The sequence below is a fragment of the Agelaius phoeniceus genome (assembly GCF_051311805.1).
Source record: "Agelaius phoeniceus isolate bAgePho1 chromosome W unlocalized genomic scaffold, bAgePho1.hap1 SUPER_W_unloc_1, whole genome shotgun sequence".
Taxonomy (NCBI): domain Eukaryota; kingdom Metazoa; phylum Chordata; class Aves; order Passeriformes; family Icteridae; genus Agelaius; species Agelaius phoeniceus.
Genome location: NW_027509866.1, coordinates 9,809,350 through 9,833,368, shown reverse-complemented (window position 1 = coordinate 9,833,368; position 24,019 = coordinate 9,809,350). Strand labels below are relative to the sequence as shown.

Here is a 24,019-nt window from a genome sequence, read left to right as displayed (position 1 = left end):
AGAAGGCCTTGCTGTGTCACAGTGGATTTCTGGTTCCATGAGCTTTCACACAGCCAACAGCATCTCCTTGGTTCTGCAGGGTCACCATGGACCATTTGTTCCATGAGGTTCCATAGCAGAACACGGTCACCTTGGTTCCGTGAGGTTCTGCAGTGTCACAATGGACCCATGGTTCTACCAGGCCTTGCTGTGTCGGAATGGCCCCATGGTTCCCAGAGGTTTTTCAGTGTCACAATGGTCTCCTTGAATGCGCAGTTTCACAATGGGCCATTTTTTCAATGTGGCCCCAATGTGCCAAAATGGATTTTGGTTCCATGGGGTTCCATGCTGTCACAATGGACCCTTTATTCCATGGGTTTGCTCAGTGTCACAGCTGAATCCTTGGTTCTGTGAGGCCTCACCACTATCAAAGCCAAAATATCAGAATAGGACTCATTAACACTAAATTGCTGTTTAAGAGGGTATCATTTATTCAGGCCTGAGATCTAGTTTGGGATAACTCCTAACCCTATGTGGATGTGTAATTCTACCAGCGTCACTAAATGTGTATTACAATTTACCCATTACCATAAAATCCACCCCAAGTTCCCAGTTTCAGTCCTTCTTTTTTCTGCCATTACATTCTTGAGCTAGATGTCTTCTTGTCTTCCAACCATCCTTGCTGGGAAACAGCCCCTGCATGGCTTGTTCCTGTGCTGAAAGTTCACAGGCACAGTAAAAATTGAATGAACCCTTTTGGTATCAGCCCAAGGCTTTGTGTGGGCAGACAGGGGCAGGCAGGAGGCAGAGCTGTCAGCAAAGGAAGAGCCCAGCCAGGTGGGGCAGCCGGGGGATGCCCACAGCCTGCAGGGACAGAGGCGCAGGGCAGGGACACCGTAGGACAGCCTGGGCTGCACAGGGCACAGGGATGGGCAGCAGCTGCAAGACAGCCCTGCCAGAGCCAACTTGGGCAGCACTTTGGCCATGGCAGACACAAAGAGCACCAAAGCCCCAGAGGGTCATTAAAGCCCTTGTGCTGTGTCTGTGCTGCTGAGCTGGGCTGGGCTCCTGGCACAGAGGCAGCTCCTGGCAAGGGCAGCAGAGCTGCAGAGAGACAGCTCTGGCCAGGAGCAGCTCCTGTGCACAGCCCAGCAGGGCTGGGGCACTGCCAGGGCCCCTCAGGGACACCAGCAGGGCACAGACAGAGCTCCCAGGGGCTCAGCACTGGCAGGGGCTGTGGCATGTCCCAGAGGGGGCTGTGTCACAGCAGCTCCTCTGTGGCTGTGTCATGGAGGCACAGCGCAACTGTGATGTCAGCAAGGGGCTGTGTGACAGCACAGAGTGGGCTGTGTGAGGTCACAGATTGGGCTATGACATCACAGAGTTCTTTGTGTGAGGTCATTGAGCAGCTACAGCATCATAGCGGGGATTCTGTGACATCACAGAGCAGGCTGTGACATCATGGCATTGCTGTGTGTCATCATTGTGGGGGCTGTGAGGTCAAAGTGTGTGCTGTGACATTACAGAGTGGCAGTATGACATCACAGAGGGTTTTGTGGCATCAGAGAGTGGTTGTGACATCACTAAGGGTGTTGTGATATCACACAGCTGTCTGTGACATCATAGAGTAGGGTGTAAAGCCATAGAGCAGATCCTACCATCATAAAAGGTGGCTCTGTGACATCAGAGAGTGGATTCTGACATCACTGGCTGGCTGTGTAACATCATAGAGCAGGCTGTGACATCACAGAACAGACAGTGACATCATAGGGTGACTTTGCGACATCACATGTAGTAAACTCCATAGATTTAGGAAAAGCACCATGGAGGATATGAACAATAGGAATGCTGAAACAGCAAAAGAAAATTCCTGTTTTCCTGTCCTCCACCCCTTAATCTATCTCTGTAACCCTATAAGGCAATGCCATGTTAACCTCTTACCCATTGGTCAAGCTTGGACCCTTTCCAACCCTATAAAAGAAGCATACTGTAGCCCATTAGGGGAGAAAGAAGAAGCACAGGGACCCTTCATGGACCTCCCCAAATAAAGCCATCTTCGTGGAACAGCCTGCGCCTTCTCCTTCTCCTCTCTCTCCGTCTGCTGCAGCCTCCAGCCCAGGGCACCACTACCTCGCAAGCAGAGCTGAAATCCTGAGAGCTTGCAATCACTATAGAGCTGATAATCACCATGCTTGCTAGATGGTAGCCCCGTGGCGTTGGCATGAGTGAGCCAGCTTTGGGCACCCAGTCCCTACTCAGGGACTGAGCTCCTGAGCCCTAGTGCTCTGCTTTATAATAACTCCAAATGAGGCTTTATTAGTCTCCATAGGAAGGAAACAACTGAGCCCCAGTGGTGCAGGGGCAGATGAGAGGCAGTCACCAGAGCCAGGTCTAGCCAGACTTGACTGTATGGGCAGATTTTCTCTGGGAGTAGCCCTTGGATATAGGGAATTTTAGACACAGAATCCCAATTTCTGCCATGGTCACCTAGACAAGAAAGACAGTTCTTTCCCATAGGAATAAAAGCACAGAGCCCCAGTGCTGCATGGTCAGATGGGAAGTGGCCCTTGACATGCCAAATTCAGTGGGACCCGTCAGACAGCCCCCAGGAGGCCAAACCAGGCAGACCTGTTTGTTCCATTTCCATTGACTTCATGGGTGCCCACACTGTCACAATGGTCTCCTTGATTCCATGAGGTCTGGCAATGTCACAATGGCTTCTTGGTTTCATGAGCCCCAACAGAGTCACAAGGGTCCATTGGCCCCACTCAGCCCCACTGTGTCACAATGGCTCCTTGTTTCTATTTTAAATCAATCACAATCAAACCACAGTTTGATCATTGATCCTTGCTTCTATAGGGGCCATGATTTGCACAATGGTCTCCTTGATTCCACGATTCCTGGATTCCACAGTCTCACCATCGTTTCCCTGGATCTCCATTGTCACAACTGAGCCATGGCTCCATGAGGTTCCGTAGTGTCACCGTGGTCGCTGTCAGAGGCTGGATGAGATCCATGTCCCGAGACACCTTGGGATGCTCGGAATGCCTGTGTGGGGCCAGGGCCCGGTCAGGCCTTGGTTTGTGGTGGGACAGAGCCCCGCCCCCAGCCCTGGCCTGGCAGAGCTGTCAATCACACAGCAGGGAGTGATGTTAACCCAGCTCTGACTGGCCCAGCTGTCAATCAATCAATCACACACCAGCAGCTGGTGCTACCCTGGCTCTGATTGGATGAGCAACTGACAGTCCCACCCCAGGGGCGGGCCCATGAAGGCCCAGGGGGTTAAAAGCCGGAGTGAGGCCAGCCCAGGGTCTGGATCCTGCCTTCTGCTGGGGTTCCTGTGTTGGTGATGCTGGAACCTGAGCAGTTGGTACCCATGTGCGTGTCTTTCTATGGATCCTCTGTCTTTCTGTTGTTCTCTGTTTCTTCTCCTTCTAATCCTACTTACCTGGAACATTTTTGGGTAACTTAACATGTTAAGGGTTAAAGGGTTTTAGGTTTAATGTGTGGGAATCCAGGGTACAGGGAATATTTCTCTGTCTGCTCTGAGGGATCCTGACCCCCAGAGAAACACTGCCTTTAACCTTTGCCAATGGAGAGGACTTTCAAGACTTTGAGATAGATTAGAATTTAGTGATGTGTGAAATAGATTATAGAGAGTAGTATAGTATGTGACTTGGGTGAGAAATTTAGGTTTTGGGATTTTTAGTATGGTGTAGATAGGAAGCAAGATGCAGGAATTTGGGTGTAGTCCCTGTCTTCTTCTTCACCTACTCCATTTTCTGCAGTGTTGGTGGCACAGGGTGATTGGTCAAGGAAAGCACAGTGCAGAGGTCATGTGGACAGTCAAGGGATGAGTTAGTGGTCGATAAGCAGAAATAATGTATGTTTTAAGAGTTAATTGCATGAGACAACTTTAAAAGACCTTGAAACTGTACATTTTGGCGACATTGTGCGGTGCTTTTCCAGCACCCTGAGCCTGGTGTGGACAGCAATGCAAAACTTTAGAAAAGATAACAATAAACAAGAAGCTGAAGAGTGAAAAAGTCCGATGCATCTCCTTTTACCTGGCACAGAACTGCTACAGGAGGGTTTCCTCCATCAAGGGAGCCCCCAGAAAAGCCCAACATAAAACAAACATCAATGACTGGTGCCCTGACGATGTCTGTAATAAGTTGTCTCTTTTCCATAAAGTTGTTTACTGAAGGGTGTTGTCTTAATTGGCCAATCATGTGAAATGTGTTGATTAAATGACCAATGAGGTCCACCTGTAGCAAAACAACGTATAAAAGAAGAGGATTGAAAAAATGGGTGGCTTTTAGCCCTTAGCCTTCTGATCTGAGTCTGTGTCATCGCTGATTCAATGGTTACATTTGGGGATCTGTGGGGGCTATTGGGGATCCTTTCTGTATTTTGTGACCCAAGAGGAGCTCCTCTAATAAACTTTGCCTGAAGCTCCCACTATGACCATGACACGAACCCCAGTGAGTGTCTGGGCCATCCTGGCTCTTTGGCAGCCTGGGCACTCCTGGGATGTCACCGTGGAGCCCCTGTGGGTGCCTGTGACAGATGGGTGCCTTTGGAGCCCAAGGTGCCCTGGGATGTCACCATGGAATGGCTGTGACTGCCTCTGACCACAGGGCTCTTTACCATCCCAGAAAGCCCTGGGAGGTCTCCACGGAGCCCCTGTCTCTGGGTGTGACATTCCAGCTCTGGAACAGCCTGGAGACTCTTGGAAAGATCCCATGGAACCCCTCTGAGGGCCTGTGACAAATCTGATCCTTAGCAGGCAACCATCACCAGGACCCTGTTCCTGTAGTCAGTTTCCATGGCAACCATCACCAGCCCCCTGTTACTATGGTCAGTTTCCATGGCAACCATCACCAGACCCCTGTTGCTATGCTCTGTCCTTTGGCAGCTCTATGGAGACCCCATGCCAGGGGTGGTTGCCATGGACACCAGCTCAGGCCTGCAGCCAGAGCCCGTTGCCATGGCAACCATTGGCAGCCCCATCCCCAGGCTGATGGGATCCCAGAAGCACAGAATTGGCTGAGCTGGGAGGGACCCATCAGGATCCTCCAGTCCAACTGCTGGCCCTGCACAGGACACCCCAACAATGCCAGCCTGGGCCTGGCAGCGCTGGCCAAACGCTGCTGCAGCTCAGAGAGCCCTGGAGCTGGGACCCTGCCCTGGGGAGCCTGGCCAGGGCCCCAGCAGCCTCTGGGCAAAAAACCTTTTCCTGACATCCAAGCTGAGCCTGCCCCGACTCAGCTGCAGCCGCTCCCTCCACTCCTGTCCCTGGGCCCCAGAGGGAAGAGGTTCCCACAGCCCCAGCCAGGGACCCGCTCCCAAGGCTGCTGCCATGGCCACCAGGGCTGGCACCAGCTGGGATGCTCGGTTTCCACGGGCCGGGCTTCAGGAATGGGATTCCCCAATTTCCTGCTCCCGCTAAAACCACGCTGCCCTCGCTGCCCTCCCGCCCCCCATGGAAAGCACAAAAGGCAAAGATCCCAGGCTGGGATAAGAACAATTTATTGGGAACAGGAATGAGATAAAGAACAAACAGGAACAGAAACAATATTGATAACAGAAGGGATAAATAAAACTGTTTACAGGGAAAACTACAAGACAACTCACAGGGTCTGCCTGGCTACAATATTTCTTGCCTGGAAAGGACACCCTTCTCCTCAGGGAGACAGAGAGAGTCCCTTTCCTGTCCCTGGCAATGATCTGAGGTGGGACTGAATGTAATGACAGGGCCATGGCCAGACCCTCATGTTTTTCAATGCCACATCAGGTCATTGGCAAAGGGCAGGAAAAGGTACAGGTGTCTTCCCAGCATGGATCACAGGGAACATGGATCACCAGGGCTCTTTCCAATCTGGCTTCTCCCATGGGGGATGAAGCTGGAGTGGTGCATCAAGCTGTTCCTGCAATTGAGGCACTTGCAGGGCTTCATTTACTGGTGGCTCCGTTGGTGTCTTGTCAAATGAGAGCTGCTGGTGAAGCTCTTCCCACACTGGGGACACTCGTAGGGCCTCTCCCCAGTGTGGATGCGCTGGTGCCTGATGAGGGTGGAGTTGTGCTTGAAGATCTTCCCGCAGTCAGGGCAGTAGAAGGGCCTCTCATCCGCGTGAATCCGCTCATGCAGGCGGAGATTTGAGCTGGTCCGAAACCTCTTCCCACACGTGGGGCACTCGTAGGGTCTCTCCCCAGTGTGGATGAGCTGGTGCCTGATGAGGTGGGACTTGCGCTTGAAGCCCTTCCCGCAATCAGGGCAGTGGAAGGGCCTTTCTTCTGTGTGAATCTGCCGGTGCCTGGCGAGATCAGGGCTGGTGTGAAACCTCTTCTGACACTCAGGACACTCGTAGGGCCTCTCCCCAGTGTGGATGCGCTGGTGGGTGACGAGGGCAGAGCTGCAGCTGAAGCCTTCCCACACTCCCCACACTCGTAGGGCCATTCCCCAGTGTGGATCATCTGGTGGCTGATCAGGGTGCTGCTCTGCCTGAAGCTCTTCCCACACTCCAAGCACTTCTGGGGCTTTTTCCCATCATGAAGCTGCTTATGGGCCACCAGCTCCGAGCTCTGGCTGAAGCTCTGTCCACCTTCCTGCCTCAGGGTGGGTCTTTCCTCCTCAGAGCACCCTGGGCTGGGTTTGGAGCCCCTCCTCCTCTGGGATCTCTGGGACTTGTCCTCCACGTTGGAATTCTGCACCGTGGAGCCACTTAAAATGGCCTCTTCCATGAGGTTCTGCCACAGGGATTTGCCCTCCCTGATCTCCATCCTCAGCTTCTTCCCTGGGGGAGGAAGGGCAAGGAGAGGATGGGATTTGCCTCCGTGCCAGAGGGAAGGGGAAGGAGATCCCCCCAGTGCATCCCCAGCAGGACGGGGTTGGCAGCAGGGTTGTCCTGGAGCCAGGGGCTGTGCTGGGCTGGGAGATGGAGCAGGAGAGAGGGGGAAAGGGGCACTGACTTCCTCCTCACCTGCCTGGGGCTCCTGGGGCACCGTCTTCTTCCTCGCAGCCTCCTCCTCCATCTGGCCAAGTTTAAGGGATGGAAAATCCTGTTTTGAGAAGAAAACAAGGGATAAGTACATTGAATTTTGTACTTGTTTGAAGGCAAACCTGGGGAGGGTCTAAACCAGGATTACAATTTAATAAGAAAATGAAGATCGAGGCAATGATGCAGAAACACTGCCTTAAACTGACAGAGTCTGGATATAACCTGACACCCTGCTGGTCAGGGTGGTGGCTGCAGTCCCATTAAATGGTGGCTGCAGTCCTGTTGGAGGGATGAAGGTGATTCTGTCCAAGCAGTGATCCAGTAGAAGCGTCTGGTCTTCCTCTGAAGGTCCAGTGGTGGTTCTGGAGCTCTTGTCCTCTGGGAATCCAGTAGGCAAGCTGCTCCTGGTGTTGCAAGGCTCAGCTTATATCCAGGTAGGAATGCTTGGATCCTCCCCCTGGGTGGAGCATCCCACAATGGGATGATGGAATTTGATCAGTCCTGCAGTGACACTCAATGGCCCATTCCCAGAAGATATCTCCCCTGGAGGGCGTTATCAGGGCTGAGTCATGGAAGAGATCAAGAACACTGCTCCTCCTGTTTATAGCAGTTGAAGATGGGGATTGAAAACATGCATTTGGTTCCATCTTACACTGCAACCTGAAACAGTGGGGGAATCCCTGCTCAGGGGGTGAACACCACCCCCCTTACCCAAACTGGCTCAGGTGTAAAACCCCCACCCAGGGAAGGCAACACACACAGGGGACAATGTCACACTTGCCCTGCTCCAGGGCAAATGGCATCTCTCTAATATTTTCTTAACCAGATTGCAAAATTATTTTGGCACAGTGAGTTCAGGGCACTGTTCTTTGACCCTAGTTGCCTTTGACAACAGCATGGTTCCTTCCTCTGAGAAGGTTGTGGGTCTCTCTGGAGGAACTCTTGGAAACTTGGATGCAGCTTCGTCTGAGCGACCTATGGGAGATCTGATGAGGAAAATGGCTGTTGTGGGACTGGAGTGTAAATAAAATACTTTGTTGTCCCTACTTGAAAAGTTTGTTAAAATCACTGGAGGAAATGGAGCAAATAATACCAGCAAGACTGACAAGGTTCATTCACCACATGGTGAGGAACACAAGGCTGCTAAAAGTCCTACAAGAAGCCCAGCTCAAGTAGCTAAATTCCCAAATAACTACTGAATTCCCAGGCTTGGGTTTTTTCCAAATGTGAGAGTCATTATTCTCTTCATCCCTGTCACCTTTGTGACAGCTACACAGAGCTTTCCCTTCCTTTTAATAATATCTGTATTGGGCCAAATTTGCACTTTTCTTTAATTGTAACCTGCCAGCAGCTGAGCTGGAGCTGTGCAGGAACCAAGGAAACTTGGAATTGCCCCAGAATTGCTTCTATTGTCAGCCGGTGCTGCGGCGGCCGTGGGGCAGAGGGGTGGGAAAGGGGGCTCCGGGGTGGCAGTGGAGGAAATGCCGGGCCCGGGGGCTGAGCACAGGGCTGAGCACGCAGAGATGGTTTTGTTCTTGCTGAGCTCGCACTGAGCCAAGGCCTGTCCTGCCCCTCATTCGGCCACGCTGGGGAGGGGCTGAGGGTGTGGGGGAGCTTGGGAGGGGACACAGCCAGGACAGGAGATCCCAGCTGACCCCAGGGATAGCCCAGACCATAGGACATCATGATCAGTGCATGAAGTGTGGGGAACAAGGAGGAAGGGGGCACATTTGCAGTCAGGGTTTTGTCTCCCCAGGTAACTCTTAGGCAGGATTGGGCCCTGTTTCACCAGTGGGCAGGGCCCGCACCAAAGACACAGACACCAACTTAACTTAAGGAACAGTGTAATTTAGATAATGCAAATTTGCAAAAAATTACAAAAATATTAGGTAGGCAAAGCAAATAATCATTAGTCAATAATTCCAAAAGAGAAGATGTTGAAATGAGTATCACACAACTGTCCATTTCTGGCTGCAGGCTCTGGAGATTCTATCTCTGCCTTCAATCAGGGTTGCATTCTCAAAGACTCCTGGTACCAAATCCTGCTTTCCAAGGCTGGAACAGTGTCTCAGGTTTAGCTGGGTGTGTATTCAATTACCCTCTGTTAAAGTTGGGGCAATTATCATCTGTTAATTGAGCAGTTTACTTTATCTCTTCTGCAAGGAATCCTCCCTCCAGGAAGATATCTTCTGTTAATGGGCCATTGAGTGTCACTGATAAAAATTCCATCATCCCATTGTGAGAAGATCTGCCCAGAGGGAGGAGCCAAGCATTCCTACCTGGATATAATCTGAGAATGTGAACAACTGAGTCAGCCTTTTCCCACAAGATTCCCAGAAGACCAGCTTTCAGCTCCACTGGATCCCAGAGGAAGACCGGGCCAATGGACGCCACAACTGGACCTTCAGAGGAAAACTCCACCTTTCGATAGGATCACTGCTCCAACAGAACCACACCTGTCACTGCAGGAGCACTGCAGCCACCATTTAACAGGAGTGCTACCAACACTCTGACCCACAGGGTGTCAGGTCGCATTCTTACTCTGTAAGTAGTTTTTAGTACTACTGCATTTGTATTTTTAATTTTCCTTCTGAAGAACTGTTATTCCGATTCCCAAAGACTTTGCTTGACAGCCCCTTGTTTTGAAAATTATAATTCCAAGTGAAGGGATTAACATTTTCCATTTAAAAGGAGTCTCCTGCCTTCCTTAGCAGACACCTGTCTTTTCAAACTGACACAATGCCCTAGGACAGCCAGGCAGGTGAGGAGGAAGTCAGTGCCCCTTTCCCCCTCTCTCCTGCTCCATCTCCCAGCCCAGCACAGCCCCCGGCTGCAGGACAACCCTGCTGCCAACCCCGTCCTGCCGGGGATGCACTGGGGGGATCTCCTTCCCCTTCCCTGTGGCATGGAGGTCAATCCCATCCTCTCCTTGTCCTTCCTCTCCCAGACAAGGAGCTGAGGATGGAGACCAGGGAGGACAAATCCCCACAGCAGAATTGCCTGGAAGAGGCCATTTTAAGTGGCTCCACAGTGCAGAATTCCAACGTGGAGGAAAAGCCCCAGAGATTCCATAGGAGGAGGGGCTCCAAACCCAGCCCAGGGTGCTCTGAGGAGGAAAGACCCACCTTGTGCCAGGAAGGTGGACAGAGCTTCAGCCAGAGCTCAGAGCTGGTGGTCCATGGGCAGCTTCACAATGGGGAGAAGGCCCACAAGTGCTTGGAGTGTGGGAAGAGCTTCAGGCAGAGCAGCACCCTGATCAGCCACCAGATGATCCACACTGGGGAATGGCCCTACGAGTGTGGGGAGTGTGGGAAGGGCTTCAGCTGCAGCTCTGCCCTCGTCATCCACGGGAATCCCATTTCTGAAGCCCGGCCCAAGGAAACCGAGTATCCTAGCTGGTGCCAGCCCTGGTTGCCATGGCAACAACCCCTGGCATGGGGTCTCCATGGAGTTGCCAACGGACTGAGCATAGCAACATGGTCCTGGTGATGGTTGCCTGCTAAGGATCAGATTTGTCACAGTTCCTCAGAGTGGTTCCATGGGGATTTTCCAAGAGTCTCCAGGCTATTTCAGAGCTGGAATGTCACAGGCAGAGACAGGGGCTCCATGGAGACCTCCCAGGGCTTTCTGGGATGGTAAAGAGCCCTGTGGTCAGAGGCAGTCACAGCCATTCCATGGTGACATTCCAGGGCACCTTGGGCTGCAAAGGCACCCATCTGTCACAGGCATTCACGGGGGCTCCACGGTGACATCCCAGGAGTGCCCAGGCTGCCAAAGAGCCGGGATGGCCCAGACACTCACAGGGGTTCCTGTCATGGGCACAGTGGGAGTTTCAGGCAAAGTTTATTAGAGAAGCTTTTGTTGGGTGAGAAGGTACAGAAAGAAGCCCCAATAGTCTCCACAGATCCCCAGATACCCCCAAGGACCTCCAGACTTCTTAAACTCCTTCTAGGAGTGGAGCATTGGAGCAGCTGGTTCCAATCTCAGCCTCAGACTTTTCAAGTGTTTGTGTGTAAAAAATTATCAAGGTGGAATTAAATCGTTACAGTATTTGTCCCACAGGATTAAGGATAGGAAAACAGAGATATTTATATAATTATCTACTATGATAATTATTAAATAAAATTATCTTTATCAGAAATATTTACAGCAAGGTATTGGAGTTGTAACATTTATATAACATTATATTATATTATATTATATTATATTATATTATATTATATTAAACACTATGAAGTGATTTCAAAGCAATTTTGTTAAAGCTAAACCAGTAATTAAGCAGAGATTGATGTCAGTCCCCCAGAACAATGACCATGGGCAAACCCCTTTGGCTCAGCCTGGAGCAGTGAATGACCTTGAGGGTGTCCCCATACAGAGAGGAAACTCTACACCCTCCAAGAAAGGAAATGTCAGGAGATGCTGCGGTTAAGATTTGGGACAAGGCTTTTCTAGTGTGAGGTGCTGCTCTGTCAGTCGGGTGTGCCCAGGCTGGGCCAGCTCAGCAGCTCTGCAGAAGCTCTCAGTGGTGTCACTTGGTTGTTCCTTTCTCTGGGGATTTTTCCAGCGCTGTCACAGCTTCAGCTCCCGCTAAGGATGTTCAACTTTGGGATGGAGGAGTCAGACTTGTTTCTGCAATATTCACCCCAAAATCAGTGTGCCCCCCCCCCCCCCTTCATTTCCCACAGGGGCCTTTGCAAACAGGGCCTTGCTGGAGCTGTTGGAGCCCATTGCAGGCAGAGCCTCCTGCTCCAGCAGGAACTGCCTTTCCTGTGCCATCAGCAGGGCAGGTCCCGCTGCAGGAAAAGCCCCAGGCCAGCCCCAGCACAGGGAAGGCCTCGGGCACAAGGGCAGAGTGCCGTGCTGGGAGCTGTGCCAGGGAGAGCCTGAGGCACCAAAGGCACCTTGGCAGCAGCAGCTGCTTGCAGCCCATGGCCAGAAGCCTCCCTTGGCAGCCCGGCCTGGTGGCCACCACTGCAGAGCTGCTGCCTCAGGGCTCATTCCTGGCTGGCCTCTGAAAAGCCACTTCTGCTCCAGGAGCCTGACTGGGAAGCCATTGGCCCCAGTACCTTGGGGACAAGATATCAATGACAAAACTCTTCATGCCAGCAGAGCCAAGGCAGGGGCAGAGGAAAGGGCAGAGCCAGGCCCAGGGGACAGGGCTGCCATGGTGATGGCTGTGAGGGCACTGCCCCTGCAGCAGCCTGGCTGCCCTCAACAGACATTCTGGCCAGAAGCGTTGTGAGGGCACCCAGCACATCAGAGAACCCACACTACAGGAATTCTGTCACTGGGGAGGGCAGGAGATTTCACTGGGTCAGGCTGCCCAAAGCTCATGCTCTTGGACCGTTCCTGGGATGGGGAATCCACTTCTCTGGAAAAACAGCTGCAGTTTTGTGCCGCTGTCATTATTGTAAAATATTTCCTCTTCTAACAAATGCAAATCCACCCTCATTCAGTTTATTGACATTTACCCTTATTCTGTCATGGCAAGATCTGGGAGAAAATAACTTTGATCACTATTTTTCCATTTTCACAGACCTTGGAGAGGACTCAAAAATCTCACAAGATGGGGTTTGGAGGTCTCATCACAAAACCAGCAGGGACAGTCTGCAGGCTCTGGGGTCAGTGGTGTCGAGACTGAGGACAGAACAGGAATAGCCTGGGAGGGATGGAAGGGTGGTTTCAGAGGGGCTGGAGCTATTCTTCATAGTGGGAATGAGCCTGAAGAAGACATAATAGCACCAAGGGCAGCTGGGGAGGCCCAGAGTGAACACCAGGAGAATGGAATTTCCCTGCCAGGGCAGGGCTGTGGTGCAGCACGTCCCCCAGCAGGAGCCTGGAGCAGCCCAAGGCTTTGTGTGGGCAGGCAGAGGCAGGCAGGAGGCAGAGCTGTCAGCAAAGGAAGGGGCCAGCCAGGTGGGGCAGCCGGGGGATGCCCACAGCCTGCAGGGACAGAGGCGCAGGTTTGCTCAGCACCAGAGACACCTTTGCCTTGCCTGTCCCCAGCTGTCATCACTGCCACCAGTGTTCTGCTCTGCCTGGATCCTGGGGACATTTTCTCAGTCCTGTCCCTCAGAAGGATCTATTTAAAGTATGAGAAACTTCAGTGTTTCACCCTCTTTTTGAGTCCCTGAGAAGTTCTTTGAGCACACTTTGAGGGACTGAGTTCGATGCAAAGATCACCAAAGCCCCAGAGGGTCATTAAAGCCCTTGTGCTGTGTCTGTGCTGCTGAGCTGGGCCAGGCTCCTGGCCCAGAGGCAGCTCCTGGCAAGGGCAGCAGAGCTGCAGAGAGACAGCTCTGGCCAGGAGCAGCTCCTGTGCACAGCCCAGCAGGGCTGGGCCACTGCCAGGGCCCCTCAGGGACACCAGCAGGGCACAGACAGAGCTCCCACGGGCTCAGTACTGGCAGGGGCTGTGGCATGTCCCAGAGGGGGCTGTGTCACAGCAGCTCCTCTGTGCCTGTGTCATGGAGGCACAGAGCAGCTGTGATGTCAGCAAGGGGCTGTGTGACAGCACAGAGTGGGCTGTGTGAGGTCACTGAGCAGCTACAGCATCATAGAGGGGATTCTGTGACATCACAGAGCAGGCTGAAAGATCATGGCATGGCTGTATGACATCATAGAGGGGGCTGTGAGGTCAAAGTGTGTGCTGTGACATTCCAGAGTGGCAGTATGACATCACAGAGTGTTTTGTGACATCACTGAGGGGGTTGTGACATCACCCAGCTGTTTGTGGCATCATAGTGTGAGGCCATAGAGCAGATCTTGCCATCATAGAGTGTGGCTCTGTGACATGAGGGAGTGGGTTGTGACATCACCGGGTGGCTGTGTAACACCATAGAGCAGCCTGTGACATCACAGAACAAACTGTGACATCGCAGTGTGATGCTTTGACATCAGAGTCTTCTGTGACATCACAGAGCAGCTGTGTAACACCACAGGGGACTGTGTGACCTCACAGGGGCTGTGTGACATCACAGGGGCTGTGTGACATCACAGGGGCTGTGTGAGGTCACTGGGGAGGTCACTCTGCCCTGGCCCCCCCCTCACAGTTCCCCCCAGAGCAGTCCAACCCTGCTCGTGCACAGCGGGGTCCCCTGTCCCCCCGGGTCCCCCCGCCCCTGGCGCCGCAGCCTCCCCCAGAGGATGTTCCACGAGATCGACCCCAGAGCCTGACACGGGGACGGGGGGCCGGGGCCCTGGGGGTGGCACAGGGGGACAGGGACCCCCCGGCAGCATCTCCATGTCCCCCAGGGCCAGAACCTGGGCCAGGGCTCCTTCACCCTGGTACCAATGAGGCCTTGAGAGCACTGAAAAAATCCCCAGCAAGGGGATAATAAATATTAATAATAAACCAGATTTAATATCAAGGGACAGCAGCACAAAGTTCCTTGGCAAGAGTCACTCTGCTCCTTACTGGTCACTTCAGGCACAGCAGGGAAACAAAGCAACAACAAAACCAAACAAGATCCAGGCAATCAAACCAGAAATAGGGCAAGAACTGGGGCTTTTCTTCCTATGGAAAAGAACTGTCCTAGTCCAGGTGCCCATGGCCAGAATTGGGATTTCACCTGCAATATTGACTGTTGTGAAAGACTGGAGGAGATTTTTGGATCAAAACCTTTTGTGTGTGGGGGAGGAAGGGGCAGGTCCAGCCTTGCCCTGCCCTGGAACACCAGCCCTGCCTTGCCCTGGAACCCCAATCCCCCCAGAGCCTCTATCCCAGCCCAGCAGTGGCTGCCAGTCCCTGGCACAGCACAGGCAATGCTCCACAGCCACCTCTGCAGCCCCCAGCCCAGCTCCTGAGGGACCAAATGAGCCCAAGCCCCACCTGGGGGAAGGGCCCAGGGAGACCAAGGGGGATTGAAGGCTGACCACAAGGCAAGCACACATCTTGACCCTACCTCCTCTTGGAATTTCCATCTGAACTCTGTTGGAATGCAGGAGTTGATAGCTGTGTGTGTGCCTCTCTGCATCTTTTTTGTCTCTCTCTCTTTCTGCATCTTCTTCTATTTCTGTGCTCCTGTAAATTGTCATTAACATGAAATTGAACAGCCCTAGAGTTTGTGAAGTTGAATGGGCCAAGTCAATGCTTTGAGAAGTGTTTTTTGTTGATTGAATATCTGTCCATATTTGACATGAGAAGAATTTTTAAAAGTAATACAAAACTTTTTGTGTAACTGACAATCTGTTAAACCACTGAGATACTGAACACGCCTCTGTGTCGCAGACATCTTTAATGAAAAATCTTTTCTTAAGATTTTTCCTTGTGAGAAGCTGCAGTTTCAGCAACCAAAAGTAAACAATGCTTATCTGCTGCTGTGGAATGCAACAGGTAGACCTGTGATTGGTCTCCTGTGGATGTTTGGATTTACTGACCACTCATGGCAGAGCTGGCTCTTGCTCTCTGTCTGAGACACAGATCTTTGTTGTTCATTCTTTTCTATACTTAGCTTAGCTAGCTTCTGAAGAAACCTTTTCCTTTCTATTTCTTTTTATTATAGTCTTAATATAACATATATCATAAAATAATAAATCAAGCCTTCTGATCATAAAGTCAACGTTCTCGTCTCTTCTTCATCCTGAAAACCCCTGTGACCACGGTCGCACCTCTGTGAAACACAAATGCTAAAGATGAAAAAACCCAGGAATCTCCTCTTTCTTTTCCAGTCAACAAAGAAGCAGCGGGCCCCGGCCCTGGCCCCCATCTCAACCAAACCAAACCAAACCAAACCAAACCAAACCAAACCAAACCAAACCAAACCAAACCAAACCAAACTAAACCAAGCAACCCTGCCATGGGCTGAGCCCCTTCCCCCCTCCCCAGGCTGCCCCACCCCCATCAGCCCCATTCTGACCAAACCAAACCCCAACAACTCCCAAACAGGAAAACAAAAGAGGCTACAAAATCCCAACCAGAACAAAGCCAACCACAGCTATTAAAATCTCACCATGATCATATAAAAAATATATAAAACCATCAAATCAGTAAAGGAGAAATTAAGTCCCAAATAAAAAAGAAGAAAAAATACCTTAAGCTTAAAACTTAAATCTTCTTGTAAACGATAATGGAACAACTCTTTCTTTATAACACAAAAAACTTTTGAAAAAAATTACAATTAATATCAAAAAAACCCTCCATACTAAAATAAACAAATGTTAAAATAACTGTAATTTCATGACAGGTTTAAACAGCAGGGAGAAAAATCCAACTAATCCAGTATTCCCAAGAGAAGATCTCTATTCCCAGAGATAAAAATAATTTTAAAAGTAAAAAATAAAAACTTTTACCCTTAAAGAACACATCTTTAAAACAGGACCCCATAAGTTGACATGACCCATCTACAAGCTGTAAAAAATCTTGTAGCAATAAAAACAACTTCCCAAGAACAAAGTTCCCCTGACAACTGTTATCCATGAAAGAATTAAGAACCATAAAAAATATTTTTTTTCTTGAAAAATTATCTCCATAACCTTAACAAGAAAAACTTCTCTCCCGAAGAAAACTAAAAAAAACACTATTCTAGAAATAGTAAACCAACTAGAAATTTTAAATTTACTTACTTAACATTGTCAGTAAAAAGAAAAAGTTATAAAGAAAAAAAGTGTTCGAGAGAATTCATTTTAATTCTTACTACCTTTTTTCTTTATAAATTTATTTTAAATAAAATTTTCTATATACGCTTTAAAAATCTTAGGCCTACTTTACTATTCTCATAATACAATCTCACAATAAAAGAAATAGATAAATAATTAACTGACACTAAAACCCCCCATACTCATCAATCCATTAATTAAGAAATGTCAAGAATAGAAAAATCTTAAATTAACAAACCAAAACCACTACAATGTCATAATAAACCTTTTGCCAAAGTTTCTCCAATTTTCCGAACTTCCCAGGGAAGGCTGTTTGGTTGTTTTGAGCTCCTAGAATCTCTTGTACTGGTATTTCTCCAGTGCACCTAACTCAGAGGACACAAACAATTGTAATTCCTTTTAAATGTCTCCTTGAGATAATTGTTTTAGGGATCGAGTCAGGGCTTGTGTGTCCTGCTTGGCCCAGCCCAGGCAGGGCTTTCCCAGCCACATTCCACACTCCATTGCCCAGCTGGAGCCGCTGGTGCCTCTGAGTTGTGCTGCCCCAGCCCCAGGGACGCTCTCCTTGTCTGCCCATTCCCCCACGCTCTCTGGGCAGGGATGGCCTCACTGGGGGCTGCTGACATCCTCAGCAACTTGGAGGCTGCTGCTGAATTTCACTGCTCCAGAGGCTTGTTCAGCCTTCAGCTCTTCAGTGCAGGAATTCAGTGTCCCAGGGCTCATGAACATTCAGAACAGCTGAACAAGCCAAGCCTCTGGGAATAACTTGATTTCAGTTTCCAAATCTTGTGTGGTTAATTCAACAGATTTCAAAAGCCTATTAAAAGTGAATGCATTATATATAAAAAGACAGCAAGTAAATATTTTTAGATCCTGCAATTTATTGTTTTTTTCCTCTTAATTCATTGATATGTGCAATCTCCAATTTACATTGAATCCAAGTACCTCCTCATGCAGTTTGAATGGATATGAAAATCAAGACCCTTCATGGCTGACAATCAATCAGACTCTGTCCCTACCCCCGCCCCACCATTTCCCCCATCCAAGCCCTGGCACTCAGAGCAGCCTTGTGCAAATCTGAGCTCCCTCCAGCCCAGGCTGCACCTGCAGCTTTCAGCTCCTTGGCTCCAACTCCCACCTGCTTTCCTTGCAGAAGGAGCTGCCCGAGACACAGAGCATTTCTTGTCAGCCAACAAAGCCAAGGGAAGGCACAGCCCCATCCAATGCCAAAAGTCATTCTTCTCCGTGGCTCTGCCCTGCCCCTGATTCCCACAGCCTGTCCGGTTTCATTCATTCCTCCTTTGCCAGGCACTTTCTGGGACAAGGGAGTTCTGCTCTGGCTATGGAGGGAGGTCCAAGTGCAGCCACTGGCATGGGAACCAAAACTGATCAGGTTTGTGTCCTTTGGGGGTCAGGAACTGGTGAGACTCAGAGGCACAGAAAGGTTTCTCTTCATGGCCAGCATAAAAAATGTGAAATGATAAAATGTAATAAACATCAAAACACTTCTCCCAGCTCCTTCTGACATTGCAGCAGCATCTGACATGTCTGCCATCCACAAGGGATTTCCATACACTAAGGATTTTAGACAAAGATATAAGAAGAGGTGATATAAATGAAAAAACTACAACTAAGGAAATATTTAAACTTCTGAAAGATTGGGCAATTCCCTGAAGCTCAAAGCATGATGGCCATCAAGGGAGATGCATTGGCATGACCAGACAACATCTACAGGAGGCAGTCTAGGAGCAATACGAAAGACATAGGTCCAGCTGCTCTAAATGAAGAGATGTCCTAAGACATGGCCATTTAACCAGGAGGGACGGAAACCCCTAAAGGAAGGGGTTCATGAAATATTAGACTGAATGTTGGTGGCAAAGGGAGAGGGGAAAATCAGTATTTCTTCTTCTGCCATCAGTCAAAGAATCCAGTAGATCCAGAAAATTCCTGTTCCTGGTTGGAAAACTTTGCCATTTCTTAAGAATGCTCAATTGACACAGATAAAAAAGATTTGTTTGTATATTATGAAAAAAAAAGGCATTAACACCTGTGCCCCTTTCCAGGCAGACATCAATTGTGTGCCCATGAACAGGCAGTGCCACTTGTGCCCTGAGGGACTGAGCTGGGATTGGATCTCTCTGAGAGCACCTGAGGGAGAGCAGAGCACCTTGCAAGCTGCAGGTCCCTGACAGCCCCGCAGGGCTCCTGTCCCATCAACATCTGCTCTGCTCCAGTCTGAAACAGGGCCCAGCATGGTGCCAGGATCATCAGAGAGCTGAGATGTGTGCTGGAAGTCAATGGCCTCCCCATCCCGCAGCAGCCCTGCATTTCCCTGCTGCAGCCTTGGTCTCCAGCCCAGCCATGGAGGCTCTTTGGGCTCTGGAGTGTTGCTGCAGCCCCCAAGGGCAGCTGAGCTCTGCCTTTGGCACAGTCAGGCCTGGCCAGCGCAGGCCATGCTCAGCAATTGCTTGTGTGTGCCTGGCCTTGCTGTCAGCCCCGTGAGCGGCTGCGTGGCCCCTTTGTGGCCCTGTGCTGGCCCAGCCTTGGTGGCCCAGCCCCTGTGCAGGCCAAGCCCAGGCCAGGAGCATTGCGGCTGGGAACAGCCCCTGTGCCGTGGTGCCCACAGCAGCCCTGGGGCTCTGTGCCCCATGGCCTCCCTGCTGGGCAGCCTCTGCCAGCTCCTGCAGAGCCCCTGGCACCTGTGAGGCTGCACAGACAGCCCTGCCCCGGGCTCTGCTGGCCTCTGGGCCAGCAGAGAGGCAGCCAGGGCTGGCCATGGCTGGGAACAGGCCCTGAGCCCTGCAGGAGGATGGAGCTGGGCCACAGCCAAACTCAGCCCAGGCCAAAGCTGGGCTCAGCAGCCAGGGCTGCCAACGCATGGACACAGAGGCTGGCGCTGACAAATGTCCTGGGCCCCCTCCCTGCTCTGTCCATGCCACCAAGGGCACAGAGCAGCCTCCTCTCTGGGCCACTTGCCTGTTTGCAATGCCTTGCACAGGCGCTGGCCCTGCCCCACAAGGCCTGGCCTGAGTCCTGCCCCTGCACGCTCAGCCAGGCTGAGATGGACACTGATGGTTTCTGGGCCAGGCTCTCGGAGCCCAGCCCAGCTCCCTGCAAGCTCTGCCAGCTGCCCTGAGCTCTGGGCAGCACCAAGGGCCTCTCTGAGCCCAGCCCAGCCCAGCCGGCTCTGGCCCCACAGCTCTGCTCAGGCCAGGCTGCTCTGGCCACTGGCCCCACGGCCTCAGCCCCTGCCAAGGCCACAGCAGCAGCTGCAGCTGCCACAGGACTCAGCCCCAGCCATGGGGGAAGGTGCTTGGCCAAGGCCAAAGGAGGCTCCCTGGCTGCCCTGCTCCCCTCGGCCTGAGGTGCTGAGAGCTCTGCAGCCCCTGCTGCCATCCCATCTGCCCAGGGCAGCACAAGAGCCCCGGCCTTGGGGTCCTCAAGAGCTGCTCCTGCTCCAGGCCCAGGGCCCATGCCAAAGCTGGGGCAGCCACAAAGCTGTGCCCATTTCTGTTCATTGCTGCTCTCATGGGCATGGATCCTCAGCCACTTGGAGGTTGCTGATGAGTTTTACTACACCAGATGCCTCTTCTTTCTTGAATTCTTCAGTTCAGGAATTCAGTGAGGAAAGCTCATAAACATTTGTGCAAAAACTCCAGAACAACAAAAGCCACAGGGAATATTCTACGTATTTATTTATTCTGTGAATAATTAGACAGATTTCAGAAGTGTATTCTAAGTGAATACACTGTATTGAAAACAATGCAGAAAGAAGTGTTTTGTCATGTTTTCTTTTCCTGTTTATAGTTTGGTATAATCAATGTCCAATTGATATTGACCCCCAGCACCTTTTAATCCCGTGTGAACAGATATGATAATCAAGACCCCTCCAGGCTGATAATCAATCAGACTTTGTCCCCACTCCCTCCCCACCATTTCGCTCATGCAGCCCCTGGAATTCCAATGGATCAGGAGTGGTGTGGCCAGCAGGGGCAGGGCTGTGATTCTTCCCCTGTGCTTGGCATTGGTTCTGCAGCACCTCAAGTGCTGTTTCCAGTTTTGGGCCCCCCAATTTAGGAACGAGACGGAGGGGCTGGAGTGTGTCCAGAGAAGGGCAACATGGCTGGTCAGGGGTCTGAAGCACAAGTCCTGTGAGTAGCAGCTGAGGGAGCTGGGATTGTTTATCCTGGAGAAGAGGAGGCTCAGGGGAGACCTCATCACTCTCTACAACTCCCTGACAGGAGGGTGCAGCCAGGTGGGGGTCAGGCTCTTCTCCCAGGGAACAGGGACAGGACAAGAGGACACAGCCTTCAGCTGCACCAGGGGACATTTAGGCTGGACATTAGGAAATATTCTCCACACAATGGGTGATTGGGCATTGGAATGGGCTGCCCAGGCAGGTGGGTGAGTCACCGTCCCTGGAAGTGTTTAAGGAAAGACTGGATGTGGCACTCAGTGCCATGGTCTGGGTGACAAGGTGGTGTTGGGTCCCAGGTTGGACTTGATGCTCTCCAAGGTCTTTTCCAGCCTGGTTGGTTCTCTGATGATTGTGACACTGCAGGGCCCTGGGGAAGCAAGGGGCCATTGTGACACTGCAAGGCCTGGTGGCACTAAAAGGACCATGGTGACACTGTGTACAACATGGCAGCACAGAGCCAAGGGGCCATTGTGACACTGTGGAACTAAGGAGAGCATTGCTGCACTGCCAGACCTCATGGAACCAAGGATCCATTGTGACACTGCAAGGCCTGGGGGGATGAAGGGCCATTGTGACACTGCAGGGCCCAAGGATCCAAGGGACTTTGTGACACCAAGGGGTCCCATGTAACCAAAGGGACATTGTGACACTCGGAAACCTCATGGAATCATGGAGAACATTGGAACACTCAGGGGCCTCATGGAATCATGGTGAACCCAAGTTGGCTGGGAGAGTGGATCTGCTGGAGGGTAGGAGGGCTCTGCACAGGGCCCTGGACAGGCTGGATCCAGGCCCCAAATCCAACAAGGTGAGGTTTAACAAGTCCCGGTGCCGGGCCCTGCACTTTGGCCAACACAACCCCTTGCAGCACTACAGGCTGGGGACAGAGTGGCTGGAGAGCAGCCAGGCAGAAAGGGACCTGCAGGGACTGAAGGACAGCAGGCTGGACATGAGGCAGCAGTGTGCCCAGGTGGCCAAGAAGGCCAATGGCTCCTGGCCTGGCTCAGTAATGGTGCGGCCAGCAGGATGAGGACAGAGATGGGCTGTTGGCAGGGGAGGGAACAGGGCTGGGCAAGAGGAAGAAATTTGCACCAGGGAAGAGTAAAGAAGGCAAAGGAAAGGCAGAGGAAATGCTGAGGGCAGTTTGGGGGTGGCTGCCAGGCAGCCCTGGCTCTGAGCAACAGCGTCTGCAGTGGCACAGGAAACTCCCAGCTGATGGGAACAAACTTTCTGGCTGACTGTAGAGGCCAGGACAAAGCTGAGTGGTTTCCCTGGTGTCCCCCAGCCCTGGCTGGCCCCAGGAGCTGATGGCATTTGTGCTCCCTCAGGTTCATGTCCCCACAGCAACAGCATGGGGGTGCTGGCCCTGCTGTGTGCAATGCAAACAGGGGCTGCTGAGGCAGTGCTGCCGTGTCTGTGCCTGCAAGGATGGGGCACCTGTGTGAGCTGGGGGAGAGGCCAGGGCTGCAGAGGGGGGATGTTGTTGGCAGCTGCATGAGGACGCTCTGGGACGCTGCCCTGGGCTGTGCAGCGCACTGGGCATGGATCAGCCCCTGCTCTGCTGCTCCTTCCCGTCTGCCCCAGGGCCCTTGCAGAGCCCCAGCCATGCTCTTTGCCCCCAGCCTGCCCACGGCCAGCCTGGGGCTGCTGACGGGGGTTTCTGTGCTGAGCATTGGCCTGGCCGTGTTCTTGAGAGAGCCTGGGCAAGGAGCCTGGAGCCCCCAGGGCCTGGCCTGAGGCGTCAGCGCTGCCCCAGCAGTGCCCATGGCCTGTCCCTGCTGCAGCCCCGGCACTGCCACCCCCAGGGCTGTGCCCGGCCCCGAGAGCACTCAGGCCCTGCAGCAACACCAGGGCCACCAGGGCAGCAGGGCAGGGCCACGGCAGCAGCACTGGCAACACCAAGTGCTGCTGCTGCTGCTGCTGCTGGGCACAGCTGCTGGGCCAGCACTGATCTGCCCCAGCTCTGCACACAGACATTGCTGCTGCAGCTCCAGAGATGGCAACAAAAGAGCATCTCTGCAGAAAATTCTGCTGGGACATCCTTTAGTTCCTTTAAAGCCACCAAGAGTGCAGCCCCTCACAGACACAGTCTGTGGCCACAGGGAAGGTGGAGAGAAACAGAATGAGAAAGGGCACAAAGATTGACATTTCTTTTTGGACAATATGAAAATACGAAAACAAAGGAAAAAATACCTCCAAAATTAAATCAACAAGAAGTATCAAAGATAACTTTTATTACAAGTGATTTGTAGAAATTGGCCAACAGTTTAATGTTTCTGAAACCATCCAGTCATCAGTCTCCACACTGCAGCCTTGAGCTCCTGGTTCCTCAGGCTGTAGATGAGGGGGTTCAGGGCTGGAGGCACCACTGAGTACAGAACTGACACGGCCAGATCCAGGGATGGGGAGGACATGGAGGGGGGCTTCAGGTGAGCAAATATGGCACTGCTGAGGAACAGGGAGACCACAGCCAGGTGAGGGAGGCAGGTGGAAAAGGCTTTGTGCCGTCCCTGCTCAGAGGGGATCCTCAGCACAGCCCTGAAGATCTGCACATAGGAGAAAACAATGAACACAAAACAACCAAATGATAAACAGGCACTAAAAACAATGACCCCAAATTCTCTGAGATAGGATTTGGAGCAGGAGAGCTTGAGGATTTGTGGAATTTCACAGAAGAACTGGCCCAGGGCATTGCCATGGCACAGGGGCAGGGAAAATGTATTGGCCGTGTGCATAAGAGCAGTGAGAAAGCCACTAGCCCAGGCAGCTGCTGCCATGTGGGCACAAGCTCTGCTGCCCAGGAGGGTCCCGTAGTGCAGGGGTTTGCAGATGGACACGTAGCGGTCGTAGCACATCATGGTCAGGAGGAAATACTCTGTTCCAATGAAGAACATAAAGAAAAATACTTGTGCAGCACATCCAGTGTAGGAGATGTTGCTGGTGTCCCAGAGGGAATTGTGCATGGCTTTGGGGACAGTGGTGCAGATGGAGCCCAGGTCGCTGAGGGCCAGGTTGAGCAGGAAGAAGAACATGGGCGTGTGCAGGTGGTGGCCGCAGGCTACGGCGCTGATGATGAGGCCGTTGCCCAGGAGGGCAGCCAGGGAGATGCCCAGCAAGAGGCAGAAGTGCAGGAGCTGCAGCTGCCGTGTGTCTGCCAATGCCAGCAGGAGGAAGTGCCTGATGCAGCTGCTGTTGGACATTTGCTGGGGCTGCACATTGCACATTGCACACCTGTTCATTGAGA

General features: G+C 51.9%; 2 protein-coding genes across 2 annotated transcripts in view; one reads left to right on the top strand and one right to left on the bottom strand.

The window, feature by feature from the left end:
* Nucleotides 1-9,885: 9,885 nt before the first annotated feature.
* The window catches only part of LOC143692500 (uncharacterized), a 317,297-nt gene continuing 303,163 nt past the window's right edge, over nt 9,886-24,019 (top strand). Inside the window, 2 exon segments of the mRNA XM_077172734.1 lie at nt 9,886-9,891; nt 10,167-10,287. Of these exon segments, the coding sequence (XP_077028849.1) occupies nt 9,886-9,891; nt 10,167-10,287 (127 nt within the window).
* Nucleotides 23,043-23,975, bottom strand: LOC143692369 (olfactory receptor 14J1-like). Its single transcript, XM_077172604.1, has one exon. It carries the CDS (start codon nt 23,973-23,975, stop codon nt 23,043-23,045), a length of 933 nt encoding a protein of 310 aa, XP_077028719.1.